At 39.5% G+C, this 19026-nt stretch overlaps 1 protein-coding gene across 4 annotated transcripts in view; it reads left to right on the forward strand.

Annotated features, from left to right (window-relative positions):
- myo6b (myosin VIb) overlaps window positions 1-19026 on the forward strand; it is a 110658-nt gene that overhangs the window by 57782 nt on the left and 33850 nt on the right. For all 4 annotated transcript variants that reach the window (XM_034195623.1, XM_034195625.1, XM_034195624.1 and 1 more), the window contains 11 exons: window positions 7-102; window positions 3424-3594; window positions 8113-8151; window positions 8614-8707; window positions 9960-10090; window positions 10322-10399; window positions 11408-11537; window positions 13805-13895; window positions 14656-14806; window positions 17728-17936; window positions 18064-18142. In XM_034195623.1, the coding sequence (XP_034051514.1) occupies window positions 7-102; window positions 3424-3594; window positions 8113-8151; window positions 8614-8707; window positions 9960-10090; window positions 10322-10399; window positions 11408-11537; window positions 13805-13895; window positions 14656-14806; window positions 17728-17936; window positions 18064-18142 (1269 nt within the window). The remainder of the gene's footprint in view (window positions 1-6; window positions 103-3423; window positions 3595-8112; window positions 8152-8613; window positions 8708-9959; window positions 10091-10321; window positions 10400-11407; window positions 11538-13804; window positions 13896-14655; window positions 14807-17727; window positions 17937-18063; window positions 18143-19026) is intronic.

Consider the following 19026-nt stretch of genomic DNA (forward strand, 5'->3'; position numbering starts at 1 on the left):
ACTTAGGTGCCCAGAAAGTCTAAGCTGACCGTTCACAGGAATCTCCGTGACGACGAAGGTTTTATTATTCGGCACTTTGCTGGAGCAGTTTGCTATGAAACGGTAATTGCCTCACAGCCGTAATTTATTTCCAGCCCACTGCAACCTGTGTTATTAACCTTCTCATTGACCTTTACAAAATTTGTATTTTTTAGGGGGTGTTGGTGATAACAAATACCCACAAGCAAGCTACATTACTCACTAAAAGAACCAAAACGTTCACAAATGTCTGCTTAGAGATTTGTTTGCAGTGACATGCTTTCTCTTTCTTTGAGGTCAACATTTACAAAACTTGGCAAAAATATTGCAGTTTGTTTAAGTTCTCACAAATTTGCACATTATAAATTACAGCTATTTTAAAAAATGCTTTCTGTGCTTTCAGCCTCTTTGAAATCAGATTTCCAGCAGATCTTTAAAATGTCTTAAAAGGCATTGAATTTGTTCATCTAAAATAAGGCCTTAATTAGTATTAAAATGTCTTAAATCAGTCTTTCAAGTCTTAAAAATGCCAAGCCAAGAGAAGTACGATTGTCTTCTGATATTACAATTAAAAACATCAGAATAAATGCCAACGTCTTTTCTTTTTTTTTAAAAATTTCAATGAATGTCTTTCATAACACCATGCAAAGTGAGATAGTTGAACCAATAAATCTCTTTTGTTTGATGCCAGAATGCTCAAAGCAGAGACACTTTAAACTAAACTAGCTACACATAACTTATGGGATGACAAGGGAAAGTGTAAATTCATTGAAAATTTTGATTTTCAGGGAAGATTTTAGCAGTGAAGAAGTTCAAGTACCTCGGGGTCTTGTTCATGAGTGAGGGGACAATGGAGCATGAGATTGGCCGGAGAATCAGCGCAGCAGGGGCGATATTGCATTCGCTCTACCGTACTGTTGTGACAAAAAGGTGAAGCTCTCGATCTTCTGGTCAGTCTTCGTTCTTGCTCTCACCTGTGGTCATGAGGGTTGGGTCATGACCAAAAGAACTAGATCACTAGTACAAGCGGCCGAAATGGGCTTCCTTAGGAGGGTGGCTGGTGTCTCCCATAGAGATGCTCCTTCACGTTGAAAGGAGCCAGCTCAGGTGGTTCGGGCATCTTTTAAGGATGCCCCGTGGGTGCCTCTCTAAGGAGGTGTTCCAGGCATGTCCATCTGAGAGGAGACCCCAGAGAAGACCCAGGACTAGGTGGAGAGATTATATCTCCACACTTGGCATCCCAAGGCTTGGGAATGCCTTGGGATCCCCTAGTCAGAGGTGGTCAATGTGGCCCGGGAAAGGGAAGTCTGGGGTCCCCTGCTAGAGCTGCTGTTCCTGCGACCCGAACCTGGATAAGCGGCTGAAGATGAGTGAGTTATTTTAGCAGCATAGCTTGACTCAGTAACCGTGTTATACATGACAAAAAAAAAAAAAAATCATATTTGTCCCAAACCCTCAGCCCTCATATATGTCCGTTGTGTCAGTGCCATAGATTTTAAGAAATAGTTTTGTTATATGGTCTATGGTGAATGCATTTGCCCACAGAAGCTGAGTGTCCATTCACTTCAGTGGGACTGCAATGGGACAGTTTATTCCACTGCCTCGAAACTCGTCGGTCATTGGATAAATGCCACGATTTTGCCCCAGATGCTCAGCATCTCTGGAGGTGAATGGAGTTGTGGGCTGGCTCACAGCGGGCAGGGTGCAAAAACTGTCTGGACCTGATCTGTTTTCAGGATTGGTACCAGATGTTGGACTACATCCGGCCCAGATCTATTTGCTGTCTGGGGATGCTGAGCTTCCGCATGATGATTGGAGGATCAGCCGAACGGCTGAATCCCATTTTGATTGACAGCTATTTTGAGATATACCCCATTGAGATATAATCCCATGGAGGAGATTCCTCCACATTTTTCAACTTTGGAAAGTTTGCACTTCTTAGAATTAGTCAATCCAGGAAAGTTTGATTACATGAGCGAAGTGTTTCCAAAGGAGGCATTCCAGAGAGTCCTAAAACGTTATGGCCAATATTTTGATTCAGGGAGACTGCGGTCTGAATTTCAAGGCCTGTATTCAAATCAGGATTTACAGGGGAAAGCTGTGTGATTTCTTGGTTTTTCTGAAAGACATGGAGTTGAACAGTGCAATGCCTCAGCTGTACCAACCCTTATTATTAGTGGCAACAATTGGAGATACATTTGCGGGTATTAAAAAGGCTCAAGTTTTAAGGCACCTTGACACTTACACAAATTTGATGCCCGTACTGGCACACAATCTTGCATGCTAGTGAGTAAACCCGTCATAAACTGTGCGTAAACTGTGCGTGAAGTGTGCGTGTCTGCCATGCCAGTGCTCAAAGAATATTTTGAAATGTTCAAAATTTGTGGTATGCATATGTAGCAGGGTGAAGTCCTGATTGAAAAGACGTTCCCACTTGCTTGGCTAATGGGAAATTCCCCTTTGGCTGACCTGGTAGAGTTCTGGTTTTTAGCTCAAGCAGTCCGGAGTTCGATCCCACCACCGTCCTGGCCGCAAAGGTCCCCCAGTCACAATTGGCATTGTCGGCAGGATGTGGGTAGTCACAGAACATGCTTAAATACACCTTTGACTTCGGGACAAAGTCAGAATGGTGGGGAGATATGTAGCAGGGTGAAGTCTGGATTGAAAAGACATTCCTGCTAGCTTGGCTAACAGGGAATTCCCCTTTGGCTGACCTGGTAGAAGAATGGTCTTTGGTGCAAGCAGTCCGGGTTTCAATCCCACCGCCGTCCCGGACGCAAAGGTCCTCCGGTCACACATAGATTTTGTGTCACTTGCAGGAACTAGTCATGAACATTGCGCAACCTATTTGAAGACACTGCGTGTCAATGTGTGTCATTGGGTGCAGGTCATCTGAACTTGAAATTAGATTATGAAGATATGCTACATCTATAATAAATGTAACTTTACAGATGCATTATCTCACTCATAAAAAGGAATGAAAATGCAACTGTTTTACCAATCAATTACTATATATATTATAAATAATTACCTTTGAGATGAGATTCCCAATGCATTCTCCACCACACGGCAAGCACGAGACAAAGATTTCTCTTTGTTTCTGGGAGCGATGAGAGAATGGTTTCATTAGCCAAGGTCTGAGAGTACGTGTGTCATCGGCTACAAAATGATATGGCACAAGCTTTATGGTGGCTTTATACCTGCAACACAATGGGCCAAGGCTGTCTAAGCAACCTAGCCTTGATACGATAGGGTCACAGACCATTTTCTTGAAAAGGAACCAAGGGCAGAATTTATAAATTAATTGACAAATTTCATTATGTATGGCGACAATGAGCTTCACATCTTTGAAAGACCAGCAGCTGCCACATTACACAGTACAGAGTTTTGTGTTTGTGTCCACAGACTCGATTTGTGGAGAAGAATAACGATGCCCTCCACATGTCCTTGGAAAGCCTCGTGTGCGAATCAAAAGACAAGTTTGTTCGAGAGCTGTTTGAAAACTCCAACCTCACCAAGGACTCCAAGCATAAGGCGGGCAAACTCGGCTTCATCAGTGTGGGCGACAAGTTCAAGGTTAGAGTGATGTGTTGAGTTTGCTGTTTCTGTTTGTTAGACCAAAGTCTCTGAGCACAAACACACCCGAAACAAACCCTGTCTGTAGACTAGAAATGTGTCAGACTGTGTCTGTGTGGGTTTCCTCTATGCATTCTGGGTTTCTCCCACCATCAAAAACAGTAGCTCTGGAGTTGCCTAAGGAAGGGCATCTTACAGAAATAGGTGGATGCAGCCTCAGAGCACCAGACAGCCCTGATTTCTGAAATACCACACACTCTCTGTAGGTTTTATTACTTGGTTATTGCTGACAATGGATATAATTTGCACCCATCATTTTTTTGCTCCACTGACCAAAGAACACCAGATCAATCATCATCAGGTACGCTAATGGTATTATTGATTCACCGTCATCATCCCTCTGTCCATCGACTTTTACATCAAATTGCTATTCTTCAGAGGGTTCAAATTGGATAAATATGGATTTTCTACTATTGAAACTAGGCCCATAGAACCAGAAACTAGTGGAGATGGAATTTCCTATTTCTGGCCACATAGGATTTGGCAATGGACCCCAATGCAAAGAACCGCAACAACAGAAGGTAGAAGCAGGTTTATTATCCCACAGGAAAAAAAAAATAGTTCAGTTTTGAACATCAGATAAACAGGCTTCTTCCAAAACAGGCAAAGTTCAGTCACACAGGTGATCAGCTGAACAGGTAGCAGTCTCTCAAAGGGTGGTAGCAGAGAGTTATCCAAAAGTAGGCAAAAGCTCAGACCAAGCAATCAATCCAAATCGACAGGCAAAAACCAAGAATACGGGACAGCAGCAAAGGTCTGTAACAGGAAGGCAAAAACACTGGGAGAAAAAACAACTGGAACAATATCGTGAGAGAACAGGATAAACCTATACAATCTGGCGACAAGGCAACACTCTAAACATGGTTAAAAAGGCAATTGAGCACAGAAGTGCAGAAACACATGAGACTGGAAAGCCAAAAACAGGAAGTTAAGTCAAAATTAGCAAGATAGCATGAAGGATAATAACAACACACACAGGATAATGTGAGAAACAGAATAACACAGAGAGTACCCTAAACAAAAATGTGACTGCATTGATAATGCATTCAGTACAGCATTATACTTTAGATTCTGTTGTTACATAAAAACACTCCTCTCAGTTGTATCTAGATGTTTAAGATTTTTGTAACCAGTACAGAATAACATACAACCAGAAATACATCAATCGGTTTATTTGATATACTGTTTGTAGGTTTTAATATGTAATTTTTGTTCTCTAACTACAAACTGTGTAGACCTGCTGTGTAGTTTGTGTCCTTTCCATTGAACATGCTCTTCTACACTGTCTGATTTATTCAAACGGTTTCCCTGTGGATTTTGTCCAGCCTCCTGTTTCTTGGTGGATAAAGCGGCTTATGGCATAAAAGAGAGAAAACAGTGCGAAAAAAGTAAAAGGAAGAAAAAGACTCTCATGTTTATTAGGCAAAAGTGGACATTAGCAGCAAATCCATTGTGACTGGTTTCATCCTTTTCCTCTCATTTACCTCCATGAGTTGAAGCAGAATGAAAAGATGAAGCTGCTCAGTTCAAACGTGAAGGTGCCACATTATTCCAAAAATAAATGTCTTCAAACAAAAAGGTGTTTGCATGGATTTTGCACAGTCGCACAGTTTCATACCCAAGTCTTTTGCAAAGCTTTATTTTATCAAAAATCTAGCTGCTTGGCCTATATTACTAATATGTTAATTATCAAAATCAAATAAATTTTATTTATATAGCGCCATATCACAACAAACAGTTGCCCCAAGGTGCTTTATATTATAAGGCAAAAGCCATACAATAATTACAGAAAAACCCCAACTGTCAAAACGACCCCCTGTGAGCAAGCACTTGGCGACAGTGGGAAGGAAAAACTCCCTTTTAACAGGAAGAAACCTCCAGCAGAACCAGGCTCAGGGAGGGGCAGTCTTCTGCTGGGACTGGTTGGGGCTGAGGGAGAGAACCAGGAAAAAGACATGCTGTGGAGGGGAGCAGAGATCGATCACTAATGATTAAATGCAGAGTGGTGCATACAGAGCAAAAAGAGAAAGAAACACTCAGTGCATCATGGGAACCCCAGCAGTCTAAGTCTATAGCAGCATAACTAAGGGATGGTTCAGGGTCACCTGATCCAGCCCTAACTATAAGCTTTAGCAAAAAGGAAAGTTTTAAGCCTAATCTTAAAAGTAGAGAGGGTGTCTGTCTCCCTGATCTGAATTGGGAGCTGGTTCCACAGGAGAGGAGCCTGAAAGCTGAAGGCTCTGCCTCCCATTCTACTCTTACAAACCCTAGGAACTACAAGTAAGCCTGCAGTCTGAGAGCGAAGCGCTCTATTGGGGTGATATGGTACTATGAGGTCCCTAAGATAAGATGGGACCTGATTATTCAAAACCTTATAAGTAAGAAGAAGAATTTTAAATTCTATTCTAGAATTAACAGGAAGCCAATGAAGAGAGGCCAATATGGGTGAGATATGCTCTCTCCTTCTAGTCCCTGTCAGTACTCTAGCTGCAGCATTTTGAATTAACTGAAGGCTTTTCAGGGAACTTTTAGGACAACCTGATAATAATGAATTACAATAGTCCAGCCTAGAGGAAATAAATGCATGAATTAGTTTTTCAGCATCACTCTGAGACAAGACCTTTCTAATTTTAGAGATATTGCGTAAATGCAAAAAAGCAGTCCTACATATTTGCTTAATATGCACATTGAAGGACATATCCTGATCAAAAATGACTCCAAGATTTCTCACAGTATTACTAGAGGTCAGGGTAATGCCATCCAGAGTAAGGATCTGGTTAGACACCATGTTTCTAAGATTTGTGGGGCCAAGTACAATAACTTCAGTTTTATCTGAGTTTAAAAGCAGGAAATTAGAGGTCATCCATGTCTTTATGTCTGTAAGACATTCCTGCAGTTTAGCTAACTGGTGTGTGTCCTCTGGCTTCATGGATAGATAAAGCTGGGTATCATCTGCGTAACAATTAAAATTTAAGCAATGCTGTCTAATAATACTGCCTAAGGGAAGCATGTATAAAGTGAATAAAATTGGTCCTAGCACAGAACCTTGTGGAACTCCATAATTAACCTTAGTCTGTGAAGAAGACTCCCCATTTACATGAACAAATTGTAATCTATTAGATAAATATGATTCAAACCACTGCAGCGCAGTGCCTTTAATACCTATGGCATGCTCTAATCTCTGTAATAAAATTTTATGGTCAACAGTATCAAAAGCAGCACTGAGGTCTAACAGAACAAGCACAGAGATGAGTCCACTGTCTGAGGCCATAAGAAGATCATTTGTAACCTTCACTAATGCTGTTTCTGTACTATGATGAATTCTAAAACCTGACTGAAACTCTTCAAATTATGCACTCAAGAACATATATGATTTATTTGTTGTGTGGGCCGCTGAAGAGGAGGTACTGCTGGCCCACCACCACCAGAGGGCGCCCTGCCTGGAGTGCGGGCTCCAGGCACCAGAGGGCGCTGCCGCCTCACAGGAGCAGCCAAGGTGACAGCTGTCACCCATCAACCAAAACAGCTGACATCCATCAGCTGAAGGGTATATCAGCTGGACGGCATCTCCACCTCATTGTCGAGATATCGCTCTACCAAGGAGGTAACGTACTCAGCCTATTGTGTTGTTTTCTTGACAGTAATACTTTGTTGCTTTGCACAGAAAGAGAGAAGAACAGCAGGAGACTGTATTTTGGGATAAGTACTCGCATTCCTGCACTACAGTGTTGTTGTTGATTAGAGGTGGAGGTGGTGTTTCCACCCTACGTGTTGCTGGGTGCAGCCGCACCCACATCTGACTGTTTCTGTTCCTTGCCAGCAGTACTGGATCCGACGAGCGGAGGCAGTGGCCACCTGGGAGTTCGGGACTTGGCGGCTCCAGTATTCCCGGGGTCCGGTGGCGGAGAAAATCGGGTGGTTCCGGTTCGACTCGGACAGACGTCTCCTATCGTCGAGCCTGCCCACACGACACCATTAGAATTGGTTATAACCACAATTGTAATCTGTTGTGTTTGTTGTGCGTATTCACAACAGTAAAGCTTTATTTGACTTTCTCCATTGTCCGTTCATTTGCGCCCCCTGTTGTGGGTCCGTGTTCCTACACTTTCACAACATTATTATAATGTTTCATTATATAAGTCACACCGGTGTATAAGTCTACAGGACCTCCCAAACTAGTAAAATTTAAAAAAAATTTAAAAATTTGAAAAATATGTTGCTTACTTATGAAAATCTGGTACTGTCCTGTTGGAAGTGTTCAGTGGGACATGCTTAGTTCAAGGACTGTCGGAAAGTTCAAAATCTGAAGATAATTTCTGTTTCTGGCTTTGATGAACCATTTAAATTTGGTGAATTTTTGAGAAAAACATACCGTTCAAAGCTGCCAACCTGTTGTGTGATTCCAAGTGTTAATACATCATGCTTTCATTAAATAGAAATTTTTCTGCTTGAACACAGACCCAGCTGAATCTCCTTTTGGAAAAGCTCCGCAGCACTGTGAGTAAAGGTTACACCTCACAATTTCATTGTGTATATGTATATATATATATATATATATATATACGTATATATACATATATATACATATATATATATACGTATATATATATATATACGTATATATATATATATATATATACGTATATATATATATACGTATATATATATATACGTATATATATATTACGTATATATATATATATATATATACGTATATATATATATATATATATACGTATATATATATATATATATACGTATATATATATATATATATATACGTATATATATATATATATATATACGTATATATATATATATATACGTATATATATATATATATATATATATATATATATATATATATATACGTATATATATATATATACGTATATATATATATATATATACGTGTATATATATATGGAGCACTTAGTCCAAGTTCATCATTTTGTGCAGGGTTCAAGTTTTATCCGCTGTGTAAAGCCCAATTTGAAAATGGTCAGTCACCAGTTTGAAGGAGCTCTGATTCTCTCACAGTTGCAGTGCTCAGGTAAGGCTGATAATACTATGAAAAGTACAACCAACAAATAGTGGTCATGTTCATACTTTGTAATATTTGAGAATGATTGAGATTTTTTCTTATTAATTTAGCAATGTGTAGATCGTTTACTAATGTCAACCTTAAAGGTGTGGTTTCTTGCAGTTTTTTACTATTCATTAGCACCACTATTATTTTTTTCTTTAGTATTCAAATGCAGGATTCACAATCTTGTATCACCAATATAATCAAAATTGGCCTTATTTGGAGACATTTTAAGCTTTTGAACCACATGGGTTAAAATGCATCAACAGGATGCCACGCCATTCTTTCTATGTAGTGATGGTAGCTCAATGGATAAGCGCTGACGTGCCAATATGTAGACGTGGGTTCAAATCCCATTCATGGTCCCTCTCTGTGTCCTTGGAGAAGACACTTAATCAGCACTGTCTCAGTCCACCTAGCAAAAAAAAAAAAAAATGAAAATGGTTACTGGTGCTGGAGAAGAAAATTTGATGCATCTCTGTAAAGTGCCTTGTTTTTCAAACCCTCAAATTGAACATTTCATCAGCATGAGAGCTGTCAAGTCCAGTTATGATACACAAGTTAGTGCTTCGTTGTTATTTTTAATTTGTTTGTCAAAACATAAAAGTATTATAAGCCACGGGTGGTAGTTTTTCCTGCTCCATTTTTTTTTTAAATCTGATAGCTTGATAGGAAATCTAAATGGAAACTTTATTTATTCATTCATTTTATTTTTATTTACTTATTTATTACTTATTTTTGCATGCATGGTGACTGTTTTCCCCAGTACATTGATCGTTGTAGTCGTCTAAAAGAGCTGATGCAGCAAAATCAACATATATGTCATTGATTTCCCTCATCAGCAACAAATTGGGTGCAGTTTTATGATTGAATCATAGAAATAAAGGTATTTTATAATGTATTGATTTCAGCATAAAGTAAATTTTTCCAATTTTGTTGAAAATCTCCTGTAAGAATGTTTTATCAGAATCATACATATATTAAAGGATTATTAACCGAGTGCGAGGTTAATAATTTGTTTATTATATGGCTGTTCGGAGCTGTGTTTTCATTTTGTTGGTCTTCATTTGGCATGTGCACTTTGAGCTCTTTTGCTCTTAGTTCCTCCAATTCAAACTGTGCAAACATTTGTAAATGCACTGCAGTTTCTTTTTGTTAAACTTTTTTTATGTCAAAAATGTTTCTATCTCCTGTGATTGGTTCCCCTCCTGTGGATTAGGAATGGTGTCCGTGTTGGACCTTATGCAGGGTGGTTTCCCTTCCAGAGCTCCCTTCCACGAGCTCTACAACATGTACAAACAGTATATGCCTGATAAACTTACACGACTGAATCCGCGACTCTTTTGCAAGGTGGGACTACAGATTTTGAATGTACAAATTCATTTATGAACTGAATTTTCTTCCCCCATGTGAATGTTTGAGTTTAAATAATAATAAGATGAGCAGTCTTATTCATTGTGCAGTTTTTTTCAGGTGCAAATTATGCATTGGTACTGAAACAACGTTGGTTTGCTAATTTTTTTTTTTTTTCACCTTTTGTATTATTGCTGTCTCCCTGGATATGATTTTGTTCCTGTGTAGGCTTTGTTCAAAGCCCTGGGCTTGAATGACACTGATTTTAAGTTTGGACTGACGAAAGTGTTCTTCCGTCCTGGAAAGGTACAAACGCATGAACAAACAAACAAAAAAAAAATCATGTAGAAATGATGCAGGTAATTTGTCTGCAAAGTAGTGGTAATTTTGTCACCTGTTTTTTAATTTGGTCTTAGTCTTTTTTCAAATGTTCTTTTTTGTTTTAGTCATATTTATTCATTCACATACCATTTTTATTTAGTTGTGTTTTAGTCAACTAAAAGTTTGTTAATTTTAGTGTAGTTTTAGTCAAAAGAGAACTAAATGTATTTTAGTCTAGTTTTAGTCTTTTTGATAAGAAACACATTAGATTATTTCTGATTACCATTTCAGTAAATAAAATGTTTCACACATCTCACTCACTCCTCTTTAACTGTTTACTCCAATTTAGGGTTGCGGGGGGCTGGAGCTTATCCCAGCAGTTATAAGGCATGCGGCGGGGTATACCCTGGACAGGACGCCAGTCTGTCACAAGGTCACATATAGACAAACAAACATTCAGACCCACGCACACACCAGACAAGGCAAAGTAAACAGTTTTCAGTAATGTAAACTGTGACTGTAAAACCAAAAGTAGTCAAATATGCCTAATTATACCCTGGACTCTAGAGGGTTAAATGTTTTTCATTGGCGATGGATGAATTTACTCTGCAGTACGTTTATTTATTCATTTATTTTTGACCAGCCGCGTGACGTGTGATGTAATTAGTGCAGTTTTCTTCTTAAAAGGGCAGTCATTAAACACAAACGTCCTGCGCATTAATAAAACGAAAATGGAGAGAGATTTTATTTCAGTCTTTATTTCGTGCAAAACATTTTAGTCTTGTCTTTTTTATCAACAATAACACGTTAATTTTGTCTTAGTCAGCGTTTTAGAACACCGATGTAGTGTCGTCATCATCTCGTTTTTGTCATGAAAAAGTGGTCGTCGACAAAGATATTTCATGTCGTCTGACGAAATTAACACTGCTGCAGAGAAATCTGTAATACACTATATACATTGCATCTTATTTATAATTGTGGGCCTTGCTTTAGTTTGCCGAGTTCGACCAGATCATGAAGTCTGACCCAGACCACCTTGCAGAGTTGCTGCAGAAGGTTAACAAGTGGTTGTTGTGCAATTGCTGGAAGAAGATCCAGTGGTGCAGCCTGTCTGTCATCAAACGTATGTGGACTTAAACAAGAGATGTCTTACTCACATAAACACTGCTATCTGCAAAATATTTGAGGGAACACCTACAACCCCAAATCAGAAAATGTTGGGGTGGGACTGGCAAACCACATTCTGCACACATTACAGAGACATGGCTGCAGAAGTAGAGGGTGCGGACACTGGACTGGCCTGCCTGCAGTCCTGATCTGTCTCCAATAGAGAATGTGTGGAGAATCTTGAAATTAATCATTTTTATTTATTTATTTATTTGCATTTTCCATATCAACCTAACTTTTCTGATTTGGGGTTGTACATGCACAGAATCCATTTTCAATGAAACACGGTAACATTTCTTTTTTTATTTGCAAAATTTACAAAATACATATGACTTTCTTTTTTAAAACAAAATCTACAGGAAACAAACTTTCATGGAAAATGGCGAATAAACTTTCATAAGAGTCAAACCTTTATTTTTGATAGTAAACATTTTCAGTATTGGGGTTCAAGAAATCTTGGCTTCACCTTTTTAAGGCAGCCTCTTCCTGTACAGAGTATTACTCTAAAAGCAGTTCCTTGAACCATTGCACTCTTTGCCATGTTAGTGATTTCTGCTTATTTGTGAAAACACATCAAATAAGAATAACAATACACTACCGCCATCTGAACATTTCTGTCAGATACAGGACCTGAGATCATCCATATTTAAAAGTCATTTAAATCATCTATTTGCTGTAGTTTTATTTGTGTGTACACTGAAAAAAAATTGGAGCGATATTTATTTGAAAAAACTTAGGAAAGTTTTTTCACTCAAAAATTCCAAGTAAATTTTACAATGAGAATTCTTAAGTAAATTTTACTTGTATATATTAGTTTTTCTAAAATAATAAGTCAAGTAACATTTACTAGCAATTATCAATTAAATATTTTAATTGAATTTTACTCTGTCTTTATCAACCTGGTCTCACGGCAAGTCGTGATTCAGCAGTACAAAATATACATTAATCTACGGTTTGTGATATTGTGACGAAAAGCACCTCATTTTCGTCACGGCAGCATGAGTTCATTCTAATTCATTCAGTGATGGCTGCACGAAATTAAAAGTGAAGCGAGGGTTGGGGGTGGTTATGGTTAGGGTGGGAGAAAAGACTAAGATTAAGTTATGGTTAAGGTTAGGATTTGGGATTGGAGTAGGGTTAGGAATAGTGAGTTAAAAAAAACCCTGTCACAAAAATTTTACTCATTTCGTCACGGGGGCACGAAAAAAAAACATGAGACTGGGCTGTCTTTATTCATAAAAAAGTTAAACTTTTCAGCTGTTCTCCTTGTTTTCACTGAAGGTTGCCGCAGCAGATCCAGTTGAGATCTGCATGTTGATTTGGTACAAATTCTACACTGGATGCCCTTTCTGATGGAGAAATGCGGCAGGGGGGTGGGGTTTGAACCGGGAACCTTTTGCACTGAAACCAAGTGTACTAACCGGTCCACCACCCCTGTACTGAGTACATAAGTCCCTTTGGCTGCCCTCGGAGTTGCCACAGCAGATCTTGGATCATTACTTCATGAATGTGTTCATTATAAAACAACCATCCGTGCATCTTGATGCAACTTTTTCCAAACAGAATTTCTCTTGTCTCATTGTCTGAAAAATGTAAGTATTTTTAATAATCCATAGTAGGCAGAGGTGAGGCTAAGTGGTTAGTGCGCTTGGTTTCAGTGCAAAAGGTTCCCAGTTCAAACCCTCACCCCCTGCCGCATTTCTCCATCAGGAAGTGCATCCGGTGTAGAATTTCCACCAAATCAACATGCAGATCCAAACTGGATCTGCTGTGGCAACCTTGAGGGAAAACAAGGGGAACAGCTGAAAGGTTTTACTTTTTATGAATAAAGACATAGTAAAATTCAATGAAAATATTCAATTGATAATTGCTAGTAAATGTTACTTGAGTTATTCTTTTAGAAAATGTACTTGGAATTTCTGAGTGAAAAATCTTTCCTAAGTTTTTTCAAGTAAATATCACTCCAAATTTTTTCCAGTGTAGAGTAACGTTATGGGAATTTGCAATGTGCTACTTTTTTTCTACACTTGTATTATCCATATTTCTTTGAAATGGAGTTATGTCTATTGCTGTTTGTTCACTGTTTAACTCTGGAACATCTGCAGCATGTACGGCCTATTTAGCAGCAAGTAAATATACGAATGAAAAGCAAAATTGAGTAAGTAGCATTTTCAAATAAATATTATTGTTGATTGAGTCCTGCTCTTTTAATATTTTCAACAGTGAGGTACAAGATGAGTTACAGAGCTTTGGCTTGCATTCAGATCCAGAAGACCGTCCGTATGTGGTTGTGTAAAAAGAAGCATAAGCCCCGGTGAGTGTCATCCAAGTTCTCTGGTTCTAACTTGCATGTTATTATTACCATCTTTGTGTTTGTGTGTTTTCTTTGCTGTTATCTTTTTATTATGCTTTTTCTTTTTCTTTTTTTCTTATATTTGTGGTTTTGATTCAAACTGATTGAAGCTACATTGTACGGAGCTGTCTGAGAGTGTATTCCATCGTTGTGGATTATTTTGTTCAATGTCTGAATGGGGACGTGGCGGCTGCTGCTGCTGTTTGGGTGCCGAGGTACAGCTACACTGTTTAAGGGTACCACAGTATAAAAAAACACATTCCGTTCCAGACTGTACCAAAGTATTAGGCTGATAATGACATTATTGGCCCACTTTTCAAGGGGAGACACGATGGATCAGCGACATGCAAAGTAATGGTAACCTCCAGGGAATGACCTAGTAATTGGTAATAATACATAATAATGTAATTGCAGTTGCCCTATCCAACAAAGTCACAAAGTTGTTCTATGACATTTGAAGTGTTTATAGTCTTGCCGTCCATGTAATGTGGAGTTGCATCAGACATAAAATATGTGCCAAAATATCTTTCTCTTGCTCTCTATGGCCATTCTATACATTAGTGGTGCCGGTCATGACAAAAAAAGAAAAAGGCAAATATGTCCAGCCCTTTCCTCAAAATTGCATTGCAATCTGAGTTTTAAATCAACTATTTGGAACAAAATGTGTAGTCATATTTATCTTAAATAAGCCCTAATGTAGACATTTTTATTTATCTTATAGCATTGATGGCATGGTGAAGGTACGAAACCTGAAAAAACACATGGAACGGTTCAATGAGGTGGTGAACGGGCTTAAAGAGGGTAAACAGGAGATGGCTAAGCAGGTGCAGGAGCTCGCCACCTCCATTGACTCTCTGTTAGCCAAGATAAAGGTGAGTCTCTGTAAATTATTCCCATTTTTTACAGTATTCAAGGTAAAAACCCCTATCTCTTTGGGGTATATCTGACTCATTTTTATTATTCATAGGGTGTGTAATCTGAGGTCAGTTTGGCACAGCATAGGGTGGGATATTATATATATATATACTGACTAGCCACAGACACCTTTTGCCTTCAGAACTGCCTTAATTCTTTGTGGCATAGATTCAACAAGGTGTTGGCAACATTCCTCAGAGGTGTTGCTCTATATTAACATGATAGTATCACATATACTCGCCCATTTAACCAGTCTGCTCATTCTCCTCTGACCTCTAATATCAACAAGGCATTTTCGTCCACACAACTGGCGCTAACTGGATGTGTTCTCTTTTTCAGACCATTCTCTGTAATCCCAAGAGATGGTTAGATCAGCAGTTTGTAAAATACTCAGACCAGCCTGTCTGGCACCAACAACTGTGCCACATTCAAAGTCACATAAAACCCCTATCTTCCCCATTCTGATGCTTGATTTGAACTTCAGCAAGTTGTCTTCACCACCTCTAGATGCCTAAATGCATTGAGTTGCTGCCATGTGATTCGCTTAGTCGCTATTTGTGTTAACAAGCAACCGAACAGGTGTACCTAATAAAGTGCCCGGTAAGTGTATACCTGTATGGATGGATGGATGGATGGATGGATATAATAGTTTAGTTGTGCAGTTGTTTTTATAGTTGAAACTCTTCAGCGAGCATCTGCTGTTGTGCACTTTGCTAAATGTTCTGCACTTACTTCTCATTTCTTCTTCAGAGAACCAATATTTTCATTTACCTCAACATGAATAGAAGAGCTAAGCAAGAATGAAATCCTATTCTCCATAATATTTTAATCTCATCAGGCTGTTTTGCTCAATGATCAGATTTGGTTTGTGAGTTCACAGAGTTCCCTGTGCAATAAGTACCAGTTTCATTGGATCCTCTAGGTACACCAAATCAATACAATGTCCAGACATGCAGTTACTGAATTCCCTCATAATGTTGTTATGTTTCCAGTGCTCAGACGTTTCTTGAGATGACGTGACACATGATCCAAACACTTGTGGCTCTTCTTCCGCCTTTCTACCCCAGACATCTTTTTCACTTCAGCAATCTTCCCCCGTTAGCCTATTAGCAGACCTACTGTCAGCAGTCGTGGCATTCAGAGGGCGTAGAAAATGGTCCTTGCGCAGTGTCTCTGAGTGAATAATGCATAAGATGCCAGTGGCTGTCATTCAGACCTCAATACCTTGGGGGGAGGACCTTGTCGTCTTTGTCATCTTCCCTGTCTGTATCGCTGTTACAGAGTTGCTAATAAATCTTCACAATAACGTGGCTTCTTCTCTTCCCTCTGATTGTCTGACATATAGACTCCCAGTCACATGTTTGGACACACTTTTCCATTCATTTGAAAGTTGTGACTGGTGCTCGTGACATGCACAGTGTTGGTTTCTACATGGGAGGATTTGTGTCATCATAACACAGGAGCATTTTTGGAGTTGAGTGGCATATGGGAGGTGTTGCTTCCTGGAATTCACACTCTCAAATAATCAAAAGCAATCCCTAGTACATTCTTGAACTTAAAGTTGATCAAAGTTAATTACAGAAGTTAGCTGCATATGCAACATATATACATATAATTGTGTAATAACATGACACATATTGTCACAAAGCCATACAAATTAAATCTTTGTGTTTTTGGGATACCATAACATATAGTTCTGAGTGATCAGTTCTGTCTAATACTAGGGATGGAGCCGATCCGATCCAATATTGGTATCAGCTTCTGATACCAACATAATTCACGGAGCAGAAATTTCCAATAAAATCTGCAGAGTTTTGTGATCCAGAAGCTGTCTGTGAAATGTCTCCAAAAGTGCTGTGGGCTGCTCTCCTCTGCTGACTGCAGGGGGTGGGGTGGAGTACCGTTCGAGAGGTCTCTTCCACAGTTTACAGCCAGCAAACAGGCAAGCATTGAGGAGTACTGTCCCTGACATATCGGCTGAACCACTGCAAAGCAAGACAGCAGTGTGCAATGTTTGCAAAGCCGTTGTACTGAGAGGCAAAAGCTCCGTCGTGACCTACAATACAGTGAACTGAATCAAACATCTGAAAAAGCATCACATTAAAGAGTGCGAGGATTTTTTAATTGGGAGCAGAAAGACAAAATGAGCCAGGGTGCGACAACTTACCCAGACTGACTCCAAATATGAGTAAATTAAGTACTTTTATGTCTTTTGGTGGTTTCTTGTTGCATTTTGGAAATACAGAAATGCGCTGTATCCTGAAAATGGTACATGTACTTTGGGGGGGGGGGGGTGTTTCCCATCTGGTGTTCAAGAGATGAAACTTCAGCCATTGACCCAACAATAAATAAAAGTACTTAATTCTTTCACCAAAACATTAGATCTACGCTTGCATCTTAGATATACCTTCTGGCAAATTGTAGGTGAACTTTCAGATCTTCTTTTTAGGAAAATCCTCCTCTATACCACTTCATCATGAAACTCTATAACTGGGGACACAAAATATCCTCACATAAAATCAACAATAATGATAATAACAATATTAAAGCAAACAGAGCTGTGGTATCAGAATAGTATCGGTATTGGCAGATATCCAAATTTAGGTATCGGGATCGGTTCGGAAGTGAAAAAATGCAGATTGTTGCATCCCTACCTAAGACACCACAACTTTCCTACCGTATAATCCACACTTATGATCCTGAGTTAGGCCTTTTACGGCCACTCAAGGTTAAAGGGTGTTAACCCTGTGAATGTTTAACACATGGATGGATGACAACACTAAACGCAATACCTCTGCATACTGCTGGGTGTAACTATAAGATAAATCCACATCATGGGATCACAAGCTGACGCGATAATTATTGTGCTGACCTTCAGACCACAGTGATGACCCGGAAGGAGATTGACACAGAGTACCAGAGGCTGGTGAACCGCTCGGAGCAGCTGCTCTCCTCAATGCAAAAGAAGAAGCAGGAGGAGGAAGAGAGTGAGAGGTTGAAGCATATTGAGGAAGAGATGGAGAAAGAAAGGAAGAGGAGGGAGAAGGAAGAACAGCGACGCAAACAGGAAGAAGAGGATAGGAGACTGTAAGTAGTGGCAAAGGGGTGATGTGTTAATGAAAGGTAGCGGTCAAAGTGTTGAAACAGTGACGCTGCCTCCAGGATTTGTAACGTGAGGACAACTTTTTGGTCTTCTTTCCATAAAAATTTTTAGGAAAGCAGAAATGGAGCTGAAGCGGAAGCAGGAGGAAGAAGATAGAAAAAAGAGAGAGGAAGAAGACAAGATGATGCAGGTTTGTAAAACTCTCTGTGATAGTTCACCAGGACACCAGGTCCCGGTTATATAAAGCAGTCTAATATTTTAGTCTATTAAACTTACTTAGTCATATTCTTTCCATGATAACTTCTGTCAAACCCTGTCAGAATCACATTCTTTCAACCTGGTTTCCTGGACTTGGCTAAAAGATGATACAAGATTAAAGAGGGCATAATATGGAAGAATTTGCATAATTCACTCTCAGGTCTGGAAGTGTGCACCAATGCCACACGATACTGCATCCACAACACAGATCCACCCCAGGTACTGGATAGCAACAACTTGAGGAGACAACTGGTCAATCTCAACTTCATAAGAGTTGCTATCTACATTATCTCCTGCAGCCAGGTCAAACGTTGGCATCCTCCTCACCTTTTCCAGCCATTGCAGTACTCAACAATGAGCATGACCCTCCTGTGTTGGGTAATGCCAGAGGAGCGCACCACATGGCCACAATATCATATCTGATGTTCCCTCACTACACAGATGGTACACTTCACCTGAGTCTCCCTGAATAACCATTTGGTTGAGACAAAGTCATTCATGTGGTACCCAAGTATACTCCAAAGACTCTACTCATCACCTTTGGTTAGTGGTGAACGTCTAAGTCTGACAGCCATATAGTAAGACAGGAAGCACCAGGACCCTAAAGACTTGGACCATCATTCTCCAGTAACGGTAGCAACATCAGTCACTTTTGTTCAGGGACATCATGACTCCATAAGCTCTTCCCAGGTGTCTCTCAACGTCAAAGCCAAGGACACGGAGACATGAAGGTCATTGCCGAGATGCGTGAATCTCTCTGTAGATTTGACTCTTTCACCACACTCAGATAGACCTCTAATGGCTGAGTCAGGGAGT

This window comes from Thalassophryne amazonica, chromosome 19 (assembly GCF_902500255.1).
Source record: "Thalassophryne amazonica chromosome 19, fThaAma1.1, whole genome shotgun sequence".
Taxonomy (NCBI): domain Eukaryota; kingdom Metazoa; phylum Chordata; class Actinopteri; order Batrachoidiformes; family Batrachoididae; genus Thalassophryne; species Thalassophryne amazonica.